The 13920-nt window shown below is 44.4% G+C and overlaps 1 protein-coding gene across 1 annotated transcript in view; it reads right to left on the minus strand.

The window, feature by feature from the left end:
* The window catches only part of LOC309555269 (tetraspanin-11-like), a gene marked incomplete at its 5' end in the record, with an annotated part of 83373 nt that overhangs the window by 3915 nt on the left and 65538 nt on the right, over window positions 1-13920 (minus strand). The window contains 3 exons of the mRNA XM_082257174.1: window positions 997-1083; window positions 4592-4750; window positions 13531-13635. Of these exons, the coding sequence (XP_082113300.1) occupies window positions 997-1083; window positions 4592-4750; window positions 13531-13635 (351 nt within the window). The remainder of the gene's footprint in view (window positions 1-996; window positions 1084-4591; window positions 4751-13530; window positions 13636-13920) is intronic.

The following is a 13920-nucleotide window of genomic DNA, read 5'->3' on the forward strand; positions in this document are numbered from 1 at the left end:
AGCAAAATCATACAAACCCAGCTTTGGGTAATAAAAGCAAACATGTTTATTCCATTGGAAATAAGGATTATGGCATACAGCAGTCATGGAGTAGCCAATTGGTGGACCTGGAAGCCGGAGCTGCATGAATGACAGGGGATCTCCTGGGTGGTAAAGGAAGCCAACTGTACTGCCGGGCAAGATGTAAAGGGATGGCCACGTTCTGGGGGTCCCGAGAAGGGACAGTATTGTAGCCTGATGGGTCAGGAGATCCAAATGTAAATTTCTATATCTACGATGGAGGCAGGCAGGGGACACCAGGGCAGATGGAAGGCGGCCGAGACACCAGGAAGTGTAGGGGGGAAGACATCTCCACCGCCCGGGAATGACGCCACAGCCTGGTGGAAGACAGCTGTGAAGATCCACCAACTATGGGCAGCACCAAGTACAGGAGCCAGTCTGAGGAAGCTGAAGCAAAAAGTTCATTAAGGCAAGCCGACAGCAATGACTACATGTTTCGGTGCGTGACCCCTTCTTCAGGTCATGAAGCTTCTCACTTTTGGTTCATGTGGATTCAAGGGGACTGGACAGCGAATGGAGAAGCAGCACAGTGATGAACTCATTTCTTTCCCTCTGCTTTCTCCGCCTATCAGCATGCTTCTTGTCAGCACATGTATTAATTGGTTCTTTGTGCTGCTTCTTCTTCTCACACTCCAGCCCTGCTGTACAAGGAGTGCAAGAGGCTGATACCAGGTTAAATGATCCGAGCTGCATTCATTTGTGTATTTTATGTCTACCCAGTGTTTAGCTTTTAGCCCATGGGTTACCAGAAACATAAGTACAGAGCCTACTGTTTTAAAGCCTTGGCATTGTGTACAAGCTTCCCTGGAGTGGCAGAGTCACTTTAAGTGCTTCTGCATTAACGCATCTGAGAACCATGTGCAAGTGTTCTAGCATTTTTCCCTCATAGAGTTCTTTATTTTTCTTAATTTTAGAAAACATAGGAAGAGATTATACCTGGAAACAAGCAATGCCTATGGAGATTGCTCCGATCAACAGCAGATGTTCCTGGATAAACTTTTCCAGTCTGGTCATACATCCTCCCTAAAATTACGAAGAAAAATACAGATAATTGCAAACATTTGAGGACCACTTCTTACAATTATATAGCTTCTCCATGCAAAATTATTTCAAAAGGGCAACTATAAGTAGTAATATTATATTTAATGCGCCCTAAGGCTTTTTAGTATCATAAAGAAGAACTTAAAAGACCAAATTGACTTTTGGTTTAAATAAGCAAAATAGTTGCATAAAAAATGCATAAAATCTTAGTTTTGTTTTCTTTAGAAGCCACAGCTAAGGTAGATAAGCCTGTCCTCTGTCAGCATTCTGCAGAGAAAAAACCCTGCTCTCTGTGTGGAAGCAATGGTCAGTCTGCAAAGGTTTGACATACAGTGCCTTGAAAGAGTATTCATACCCCTTTAAATATTCCACATTTTGTCATGTCACAACCAAAAATGTAAATGTCTTTAATTAAGATTTAATGTGATAGGCCAACACAAAGTGGCACATAATTGTGAAGTGGAAGGAAAATGATAAATGGCTTTCAAAATGTTTTATAAATAAATATCTGAAAAGTGCGGTGTGCATTTGTATTCAGCCCCCCTCAATACTTTAGCTCTGGCTGTATGTTTAGGGTCGTAGTCCTGTTGGAAGGTGAACATCCGCCCCAGTCTAAAGTCTTTTCTAGGCTGTAACGGGTTTTCTTCTAAGGTTGCCCTATATTTGGCTCCATCAACTCTGACCAGCTTTCCTGTCCCTGCTGAAGAAAAGCATCCCCACAACATGATGCTGCCACCACCATGGATGGTTTGTTCAGGGTGAGGTGCAGTGTTAGTTTTCTGCCACACATAGCGTTTTACTTTTTGGCCAAAAAGTTTAATTTTAGTCTCATCTGACCAGAGCACCTTCTTCCACATGTTTGTTGTGTCCTCCACATGGCTTCTCGCAAACTGCAAACAGGACTTCTCATGGCTTTCTTTCAACAATGGCTTTCTTCTTGGCACTCTTCCATAAAGGCCAGATTTGTGGAGTGCACGACTAATAGTTGTCCTGTGGACAGATTCTCCCACCTGAGCTGTGGATCTCTGCAGCTCCTCCAGAGTAACCATGGGCCTCTTGGCTACTTCTCTGATTAATGCTCTCCTTGCCCGGCCTGTCAGTTTAGGTGGATGGCCATGTCTTGGTAGGTTTGCAGTTGTGCCATACTCTTTCCATTTCCCGATGATAGATTGAACAGTGCTTCGTGAGATGTTCAAAGCTTGAGATATTTTTTTATAACCTAAGACTGCTTTAATCTTCTCCACAACTTTATCCCTGACCTGTCTGGTGTGTTCCTTGGTCTTCATGATGTGGTTTGTTCACTAAGGTTCTTCTGAGGGCTTCACAGAACAGCTGTGTTTATACTGAGATTAAATTAGATTTACATTTTTGTTGTATCATGACAAAATATTGAAAATTTCAAGGGGTATGAATATTTTTTAAAGGCACCTGCTGAGGCAGAACTAGGGCTCATGCTGCCTGCTGATGAGAGAGCTCTGGTTCAGACTTCTGCAGAGAGACCACTTTAACACAGAGAACAAGAGTCCTTCTCTGCAGTATGCTGGCAGGGAACTAGCTTTTCTATTTAGGCAGTGGCTGCTTTGTGAAGAAACGAACTGTAAGACTTTGTACACATTTTTATGGACCTGGAATATACTTAGCTACTTTCAACAGGAAGTTAAGTTTGGCTTTTAGTATAGTATGGGGGAGAGAAGTGAAGAAACGATACCCAGCTGCTATAGATCGTTCTATAGCTCCATGCACAGTATGAGAGCTGGTATTTTTTTCCTAACAGTATTTTTTCATGAGAGCAGTATTTTTTTTTCAGGTCTTCTCAGCTGCGACACACACAAGATCAAAAATTCTAACTACTCTACATGTATCCAGCAAGTGGTGACATTAGATGGTCTTCACCCTATCTGGCTATGAGCGACTGGATCTGGAAGCAGTCCACTGTCAATGGTTGCACTGACACCTTCTGTTTCAGGCCAATGATTTAAAAAGAACTGAAGCAAGAATATCAGTTTGACAGCCAGGCAGCTAACATTTTCTAAAGAAGATTACGAATGGGTATCCCATATTTTTTCAGCAACTTTTCCTTAACCACTTGCCGACCGGTCACGTTGACCGTACTGCGGCAAAGTGGCTCGTTATCGTCCAGCAACGTAGACCTACGTCGCTGGACTCCTCCCCTTGTGGGCGGCATGCACGCGCCGCCGGAGGCTCGCTCCCACTGTATTCAGTCACAGCGGGAGTCGGGCCAGGGGAGGAGAGGCGGTGATCACCGCCGTTCTTCCCCGATCGTCGGGGATCGAGTGTGGAAATCCGCCTGCTTGTGTAAACAAAGCGGGCGGATCTCCTATGTGACAGGCAGGGACAGATTGCAGGATTCAGCATAGCTGAACCTGCGATCTGTGCCTGTGTCACTCAGTCCCCTACCCCCACACACGTTAGTAAGCACCAGGCATACATTAACCCCTTGATCACCAATAAAAGTTAACCCCTTCCCTGCCAGTGTCATTTTTACAGTAACAGTGCATATTTATAGCACTGATTACTGTAGTAATGTCACTGGTACCCCCAAAAGTGTAAAAAATGTCAGTCAAGGGTCCGATCTGTCCGCCGAAATGTCGCAGTCCCACAAAAAAAAAACGCAGATCGCCGCCATTACTAGTTAAAAAAAAAACAATAAAAATGACATAAATTTCCATTAGTTAGTAGCTGCGATAACTTTTGTGCAAACCAATCAAAATACGCTTATTGCGTTTTTTTTTTTTTACCAAAAATATGTAACAGAAAACAAATTGGCCTAAAATGTTAAAGAATTGTTTATAGCGCAAAAAGTAAAAATCGCACAGGTGATCAAATACCACCAAAAGAAAGTTCTATTTGTGGGGAAAAAAAGGACACAAATTTAATTTGGGTACAGCAATGCACGACCGCGCAATTGTTAAATTAACGCAGTGCCGAATCACAAAATATGGCCTGGTCAGGAATGGGGTAAAAATACGCTCATTGAGAATTTTTTTCTCAAAGACATGTAGCTAAATACATTTTGGCCTAAATATATGACAAAAATTGAATATGTTGGATATTTTTTAACTGTCAAAGTAGAAAAATATTGTTATTTTTTCAAAATTTTCGCATTTTTTTATTAATATCGCAAAAAATAAAAAGCGCAGAGGTGATCAAGTACCACCAAAAGAAAGCTCTGTTTGTGGGAAAAAAAGGACGTAAATTTCGTTTGGGTACGGCGTTGCATGACCGCACAATTGTCCGTTAAATTCGCACAGTGCCGAATCGCAAAAAGTGGCCCAGACGTAAGACAGCAAAATCCTCCGGTGGTAAAGTGATTAAACAGCATGTATGCAACAACCCTTAGTAGATTTATCTTTACTGCTTATAGTAATAAATATAAAGGGTACATGTATCCTGGGGAGAGTATGTTCTTGGCAACTACCTATTGCTACAGCTATCTATGGTTGTAGAGGGTGAATATCATTCTCCTTACCTCTACTCTGTATATATTAGAAGGGTGGTCTCGTCTCCCGCACTCTGCAGTCATCGTTTTACAGCAGCTATCTGGGACAATGTTTTCGCTGTTATTGGCTGTAATCACATATAAGCTGTACCTCCAGTCTTCATAACTGTTGCTGCCACAACACCTAAACTGAGGCACACAGGACAGAAGAGACACGTTCAGTACTAGCGCAATGCTGAAAAGACCTTTTACTAATTCCTCGATGAGCTTGCAGTTGATATGCTCCCAGCTCAGCTGTGAATTGGACCTGTTTAACTGGAAGTTAAAGTGTTATTAAACACTCCCAACGAAAGAGATGTGAATGTACAGTATGAAAAGTGCTGTGTAAGCCCCGGTTCACACTAGGGCGACCTGTGAGGCGACCTGGTCGCCTCACAGGTCGCCGCAGGTCGCCTCCCATAGGGAAGCTGCGGAACCGTTCTAATAGGAGCGACACAAGTCGCTCCGACCTAGAAAAAGGGTCCGGAGCTTCTTTGGGGCGACCAGGAGGCGACCGCCATAGACTTCAATGTTATGAAGTCCGTGGCGGCCGCTCCGAGGTCGCGGCGCGCTGCTCGCACCGCGATCTCGGAGGTCGCCCCGGGAAGTAGCGTCGCATGTATGTGAACCGGTGCTAAATTGTCAGTGCTATATAAACTGTAATAAAAAAACCACATAAATATTATTCAGCAGAATACTTTTGCACGTTTGTTCTAGGTCTCACAGGCTGCAGGCTCAACTACTTCTGCCTGCCTTCTAGTGGATTCTAGAATGTAGTGGGCTGGAAGAGGCAGGCCCTGGGCTTGAGTATGTATGTAGCATCAGCCACTACCTGGGGGGTGGGAGTGCCTAGTAGAGGGCTGAGAGGGGTTTAAATAATATGAGGACTGGAACAGCAGCGTTTTTATGCAGGAGAAGATCCTAGCCTGCAGGCCTGCTGCCCTTCTGGGCAGAATATCTGCAGCATGCAGGAGTTAATTGAGGACCCAGCTCGGGGAGAGTTAGGGGGCCCATCATCTGGAACCAATGAGGTCCCAGGCCAATGGGAGCTGAGGAGTCTATTTTCTGAAAGCAGTCAAAGCCAAATCAAGGGGGTTCACTGAGGACCTGTGCTTGAAATTCACAAGTGAAGTGTCTAGCCCATATTGGACAGGAGATATCTAACTATCGAGGTAAGTAAAGGCCTGGAAGTAGGATCCTAGTGACTGTTTGCTATTTTATCCCTTTGAGTGACTTCTTTAGTTTTACTGAATTGGGAAATGCCCTGCTGGGAGTCCCAGGATTGCTTGTGTTTTTTAGTTGTTGCCAAGAGCTAGGTTTCTGTGAAGAGAGTCCACTTAATTTGGAGTATCCCAAAGCCCCCCTGCACCCCAACCAAGTTCAACCAGCATTAAGGCTAGGTTCACACTAGCCCCAGCTCACAGCAGGGGGTACTGTGCGTACCTGCTCACCATTTTAGGTGAGAATCAGGCGTGAATTTTTGCCTGAATTTGGACCTGAAACTGAGCCAAAGGTGCACAGGGCCCTTTTCCAGTGCGGACCACGGCCGCCCTGGAGCTGTGTGAACCGGCTCCATTGAGAGCCGGTCACAGTCTCCTGTCATGCTAATTGGGGAAACCTGCATCCAATTCGCATAAGTGTGAACCCAGCCTAAAACATAGAAAAATACTCCAGATGTCCCTGGCTGCTGCAGCACTATTCTTTCTTCTTGGTCTCACTGATGACACAGGCAGCAGTGGGAGCCATAGGTTCCTGCTGCTGTCAGTCAAATCCTGTGAGGAGGGAGCGGGGGGAGGGTTTGTCTATGGATGCACACAGCCCAGCTCTAGAGCATGTGTGTATGGATGCCCTCTTAAAGTGATAATAAAGCAATAATAATTAAAAAAAATAACAAACAGGTTATACTTACCTGCTCTGGGCAGCATTTTTGCACAGTGCAGCCCCGATCCTTCTCTTTCCAGGTCCCCTGGCGGTGCTCCTGGCCCCTCCCTACAGAGGGGGCACCAAAGCAGACTCACCCCCAAGCCGTTGCTCTGCATGTCCATTCAAAAACAGACCTCTGATTTGGCCCCCCCCTCTCTCTCTCATTGGCTCACTGGATATGATTGACAGCAGCCAATGAGAAGGGAGAGACCCACCAAAGGCGAGGCTCCTGTGCCCAATGCTGGAGAAAGATCAGGCTTAGGTAAGCATTAAGGAGGGGGGGGGGGCTGCTGTACAGAGAAGGTTTTTTTACCTTCCTGCATAGAATGAGTCAGTGTTGGGGGGGGGGCAGGGCCATCTTACCGAATGGGCACACTTGGCAGTTGCCTGGGGCCCCACCTGCCCAGCAACGCAGCCCCAGCCAAGCATTAGTCCCAATTCCCTTGTGCATCCCACCGCCGATCTTAGTAGGTGGCAAGCGCCTGTCAGCCCTGCACTGCTGTCAGGCCACTTGGGCCGTGGAGGGGGAGCCCACAACAGCAGGAATACCTGTCCACCTCTACGGAAACAGGCACACACACACAGGACAGTCGAGTCTGACTCCAGTGCGTGTGTGTGTTCACCGGACCCAGCCACCAAACTTGGAAGCTGTCATTAGCCTGGCACTGCTGTACCAGTAAATATAGCCTTATCGATAAGTTGCATTTTTATTCTCATGGGTGATTGTGCAGGCAGGGCCCCAGTGCACTGCATTGCCCGGGGCCCTTTAATGCTCTTAAGATGGCACTGGGGGGGGTGCCTCCTGCTGCGCTATTGAATTCTGCCAGAAGGGGGTGCGGGGAGCATTCCCGATTCACGAAATACAATGGTTTTAGCCGCTGGCAGTAACCGTATGTAGAAAAATCCTGCAAGCTGGTTGTATGCAAGTTCATTGATTGATCCACTTGGGTACAATCAGCCTGCCAATTCATTGATCGAAATTTGGCCAGTCCCTGCTGAACCAGCTGAATTTCTTTTCGTGTATGGCTGACTTTAGAAGCTTACTTGGAGGCAAGAAGGAGCAGACAGCACTGACAGGGAACTCCAGAAGGGGAGGTAAAAACCGCTTTATACAATAACATTGCACAAAACATGTAAGTTTGACATCTTTTTATTTAAATTATAAAAAAAAACTTTACCTTCAGTATTACTTTAAGGATGTATTATACCTGAAAAAAAAATACTGTGCTTGGTTTTATGGTGGATGTAAATACTTCAGTGAAAAAATAAGAGGGTTTATGATACCAGAACAAAATAATGGACCAGTAGAGATGCCACAAGTACATGCATTAAAAAAATCAACTTATAAAAAAGAATTGTGAAAGTATCATGAAATTGTCTTGTAAAATCAGGTCACATGATGATGAGCTGCTGCTCCGAGCTCGGAGTATACCATTGCTTACGGTTATAACAAATGAGGGCTGTAAACTTCTGACACTGAAAGGCTGGCTGTGTTTTAAAAAGCTGGACTCCAGGCAAATAGCTAAATACGGAAATAAAAAAACATATATGGGAGCTAAAAGATTTTTATTTCTGTGCATCCAGTCCTGTAGCTAAAAAATATTTTCTTCTCTGCAGCTTTAGTCACATTACGTATGTGTAATGAAGTGTGTCCCAAGATGTGCAGGTTGCTGGATCCTGTAGAAATCTTCACTGCGGGGCTGCCCTGTCCTCATCCTGCTACTGAGCTTCTAGTTCTGTGGCGGTTAACAGCTTCGGGTCTCCCCGGGCTCAGCCACACTAAAGATGATATGACAGACCTCCTCCTCAACTGAGAAAAGTTATTTCACTGATTACATTGCCAGTAAGGCTGGCCATACATGTTCAATTTTCTTGCACAATTTTCTGTTAGATTTACCAAATACCATATATGAGGTCAAAACTAAACAACACTTTTATCCAAGTAGGAAGGCATTTGTACTACATAGTTAAAGGTAAATCCAACTAAAATTGTACAGAAAATTGTAGGAAAATTGTATAATGTATGACCAGCCTAAAAAAATCTGTGAATAGGGGAGAGTCTGATCAATCACACAAGCCCCCTCCCAGATTCACAGATTGTGTAATATGCAGTGTAATCAGTGAAGGAGAGGGCATGTCGCTATCAGATTATCTTTAGTGCAACTTAGCCTGGAGACCCAAAACTGGTAACTCCCACAGCGCCAGAAGCTCAGCAGCAGGAAGAGTACAGGCAGCCCTGCAAATCTTTCTAGAGAATCCAGCAGCTGGCCCATCCTGGTGCAAACTTTACTACAGACAAGTAATATAAAAAAATAAGTTGTTGTGTCATGGCAATGCAATGGCGCCAAAAATACTCTACAGTGGCTGGTGCTTCTTGCCATCAGTTGGCTCACTCAAAAGTATTTTTTTTGTCATTTCTATGGGGATCTCAAACGCCTAGGTACAAATACATTACCCTTACTAGACCAGTTGATAGGGGGGGGGGTTGTCATGCCCGACTGCTTCAAATATTTCTTGGCGATGCAGCTTATTGGGACCCACTGGTACCTGCAGCCCAATCTAACTAGCCCCTCGATAGTTCTAGAGACGGCAATAGTGCAGTTCCTATAGGCCCTACAGCACCTCCTATTTAAGGGACCAAGATCTCCTCATCCTTTTACTCCCTCCATGTACACCACCATTCAGGCATTGAAAGTGGGGGCAGCTTTAGAATCCCTCCCTCATACCAGTATGTCCCCTCACACCGCTCTCTGGCTTAATCCTACGCTCTCACACTTTTATTATCCCTGAACCACAAGCCTGGGCGAAATACAAAATTAAAATATTTAAGCATAGTGTAAGTAATTCAGGCTTATCTCCCTCGAATATTCTCCAGTCTAAATTTAATCTACCCGCACATTACCACTTTAGGTATCTTCAGGTATCACATGCCTTTAGATGTAAATTTTTGGGTCAACCAATTTCCCTATCCTGTTCAGATTTGGAAGCTATTCTACGCGTTCCAGGTCTAGAGAAGCCCACCTCTCAATTGTATGGATACCTATCTGTGGCGGCTAGTCCCGACTTATCCTCTCTATGCCCAAAATGAACTGTAGATATCCCGGGACTAGATGATGACGACGACTTGAAGGAGATCTGGGACTTTCCCTTTTCCTCTCTAGTCTCTGCCAAAGATAAAATGGTACAATTTAAAATGCTACACAGAGCATACTATACTCCGCGCAGGCTCCACAAGATGTCTGCCTCACAATCTCCAGCTTGCTGGAGATGCTCACACCAACCTGGAGACTTCTTCCACATCTTTTGGACCTGTCCGGGTGTAGTATGATATTGGTATGAGGTTCTAGAGGTGATTAGTCACATAACACATATCACTGTACCATTTGAACCAAAATACTGTTTGTTTGGGCTGGTGGAGCATCTGGTGGTGATGGTAGCAAAGAAAACCTTGGTCAACCCCCTATTTTATACCCAATAACGATGTGTTGGAAACAAGCATCCTCCCCACAGTGTCCCTTTTTAGATGCAGCTGGTCAACTCTAGTTTGCCTTTCTATAAGGCTACCTATGCCAATAGAGGGTGCCCCCGTAAATTAAAAAAAGTCTGGTCCTGTTGCATAGAAGACACATCTACAGCGGTGGCAGCGGCTGAAGACACTCATTAGAACATTAGCCCTGATGCAGTGAATTGCCTTATGTAGCAATAACCAGTATTCTTTAAGTTCACTCTTTACGATGCTGAGCCTTATGTACCTGAGTGAATCCCACTCTCCTTTATGGGGTTGTTTTTGATTTTTGTTTTTTCTAGTATGTTTTCTGTTTTTCTTGTTTCTTGTCTTGCCTTTGATTTGTTTTTCTCTAGGGCTTACCACCCTGTGTGGGCACATGTTGTATGTTGAACAGAAACTCAATAAAAAGATTTTTCAAAAAACAATAGAATGACACAGGGAAAAAGTTCTCTTAGATTTTAGGCTCTAACGAGCAGGGCCCTCTAATTCCTCCTGTATTGAATTGTATTGTAACTTTAGTGTCTGCCCTAACATTATAAAGTGCTGCACAAACTGTTGGCGCTATATAAATTCTGTATAATATTAATAATAATAATATTGAACACGCTAACTGAAATGTATTTAACCTGCTGCCATCCGCGCTACAGCCTATATACGGCTGCAGCGCGGACTCGAATTTTCGGGAGGCCGTTTTTAAACGGCCTCCCAGTGACACGCCCCCCGCGCGCTCCCGCGAGCGCGCTTCGGGGAGAATCTGTGTCGGCCGTGTCCCTTGGACACAGCCGATCACAGATCGTGGTGAATGACCAATCACAGCGGCCATTCACCACGTGATCGGGCCGTCCAATGAGCGATGATCTCATATGTAAACATATGAGATCATCTCTCATCGCCGGCGCTCCTTCCTCACACAGAGCCTGCGTGTGAGGAAGGAGGGAGAGCTGCACAGCGCCGGGGACACAGAAAAAAGTAATCAGGGCACCGATCACCAGTGCCCTGATTACTAGAGGTACACCAAACACACCTTCAATGCCCACAGTGCCCACCATCAGTGCCCCCCATCAGTGCACACAATCAGTGCCCATAGTGCTGCCAGTCAGGGCCCATCAGTGCCCGCTCATCTAGGCACTGATGAGCACTGACTGGCAGCACTATGGGCACTGAGTGTGGGCACTGATGGTGCTGCCCATCAGTGCTCATCAGTGCCGCCCATCAGTGCTCATCAGTGCCACCCGCCAGTGCCCATCAGTGCCACCCACCAGTGCCCATCAGTGCCGCCCGCCAGTGCTCATCAGTGCCGCCCACCAGTGCCCATCAGTGTCGCCCGCCAGTGCCCATCAGTGCTGCCCATCAGTGCCACCTCTCAGTGCCCGTCAGTGCCACCTCTCAGTGCCCAGCAGTGCCACCTCTCAGTGCCCAGCAGTGCCGCCTATCAGTGCTCATCAGTGCCGCCTATCAGTGCTCATCAGTGCGGCATATTAGTACCTCCTCATCAGTGCCACCTCATCAGTGCCCATAAGTGCCACCTCAGCAGTGCCCATAAGTGCCACCTCATCAGTGCCCATCAGTGCAGCCTATCAGTGCCCATCAGTGCCGCCTCATCAGCGCACATCAGTGAAGGAGAAAAATGTATTTATTTTCAAAATTTACTCGCACAAAATAAGAAAAACTTTTTTTTTCAAAATTTTCTGTCTTTTTTTTTTTTTTGTAAAAAATAAAAAACCCAGAGATGATTAAATGCCACCAAAAGAAAGCTCTAGTTGTGTGAAAAAAATGATAAAAATTTTATATGGGTACAATGTAGCATGACCGCGCAATTGTCATTCAAAGTGTGAGAGCGCTGAAAGCTGAAAATTGGTCTGGATGGGAAGGGGGTTTAAGTGCACAGAAGGCAAGTAGTTAATACTTGGTACAAAATCCTTTGTTGGTAATGACAGCTTTAAGACGCCTCCCGTATGGAGAAACTAGTCGCATGCATTCTTCAGGTGTGATTTTGACCAATTCTTCCTCACAAGCCGCCTTCAAATCTTGAATTTTTCGTGGGCCTCTTCTATGAACTTTGATCTTTAGTTCTTTCTATAGATTTCTATTGGATTCAAGCCAGGTGATTGGCTGGACCATTCTAGCAGCTTTATTTTCATTCTTTGAATCCAATTAAGAGTTTCCTTGGCTTTGTGTTTGGGATCATTGTCTTGCTGAAATATCCACCCTCATTTTATCTTCATCGTTCTGGTAGATGGCAGCGGATTTTTATCAAGAATGTCTTGGTACATTTTTCCTTTCATCCTTGCTTCAAAGATATGAAGTATGCCAGTACCGTATGCTGAAAAACAGCCCTACACCATGATGTTCCGACCTCCAAACTTCACAGTTGGTATGGTGTTTTTGGGGTGAGGTGCAGTGCCATTTGACCTACAAACATGACATCCAAAGAGTTACATTTTGGTCTAATTTGACCAGACTATATTCTCCCAGTATTTCATAGGCTTGTCTAAATGTTTTGCAGCAAACTTTACACAAGCTTCAACATGCTTTTTCTTCAGCAACTAAGTCTTGCTTGGTGAGTGTGCATACAGGCCATGGCGGTTGAGTGATATACTTTTTTACCAGTCTTTTTGAAGCTCTCCACAAGTGGTCCTTGGCTCTTGGACAACTCTTCTGATAATTCTTTTCACTCCTCTGTCAGAAATCTTGCAAGGAGCACTTAGCCATAAACGGTTTATGGTGAAAAGATGTTCTTTCCACTTCTGGATTATGTTGGGAAGGTCTTGAGAGAGCCCTTTGCTTTTACCCATCATGAGATGTTTCTTGTCTAAAGGGCCATACACACTATCAGATTATCTGAAGACTTTTTCCTTCAGATTTACCTTTTCTATGTAGCGCAAGGGCCTGCCGGATTGCATACAAATTGAAAGTGTTTAGGTTTGACCTCATATTATATGGTTTTGGTAAGTCTACAGACAAAAGTCTTCAGATAATCTGATAGTGTGTATGGCCCATAACACATTGGTAATGAGACCATCAGATTCAACCAGCTGATGTTAAATTGCACTGACAAGGAGCAGGATTGCTTTCAAATTAGTGATATATTTCAGCTGGTGTCTTGCCTTTTTTCATGTGTTCAATACTTTTTCCCTGTGTCATTCCATTTTATTACACATAACTTAATTTCTGAACTTATTTACTTTGGATTCTATGGATTACATGGGTTGCAGTGGGGACTAGAGGAGCAGAACTAATGGGTCCACTTCACCTGCCAGCTGTACACCATGCTTACACATGTGGATCACCAATCAAGATACAAAGAATACAACCTCTTATTGGACTGCACACTTTACTGATGTGCGAGTGCAATCTCTGACAAATGTGTGATAATTTTACTTCATATTCCAGTTACAATAAAAGGTTTAACTGCACTAGGGTTGCACTTCCCTCTGTTACTTTATAACTGATCTCAGTACATCAATATAAGCAGAAAAAAAAAAAAAAAAACACTTACATCCTGTTGCAGATGGTCAATGGCATATGTGACATCATTCTTCCCCGGCTGTGCATAATTATTTATAATGGTCTCGTTAAGACTCTCTTTTAATTCTTCACTTATCTGTATAATGGAGAGAAATCTGGTATTATAACATAAGGCGTATTTGTAAGCTAAAGCAGTGCAAGGGGCAGAGATTGTGCTCTAAGGGTAGTAATACATAGTAAATGAGATTTCAAGCCTTAGTGTATGCCTAAAGTCAACTAGATTTCAAGTTTATAGTGAATCTGTGTCAAAATGATGCACACGTAAGTATCTACAAAGTCTGAACTAATAGTAAAAGCAATTGAAAATAAGGCCTCACACATCCTTGTATCTATAAGCATTGCAGAGAAAATGAAAGTGGAT

Source organism: Pelophylax lessonae (assembly GCF_965119305.1).
Source record: "Pelophylax lessonae genome assembly, chromosome: 4".
NCBI classification, from domain to species: domain Eukaryota; kingdom Metazoa; phylum Chordata; class Amphibia; order Anura; family Ranidae; genus Pelophylax; species Pelophylax lessonae.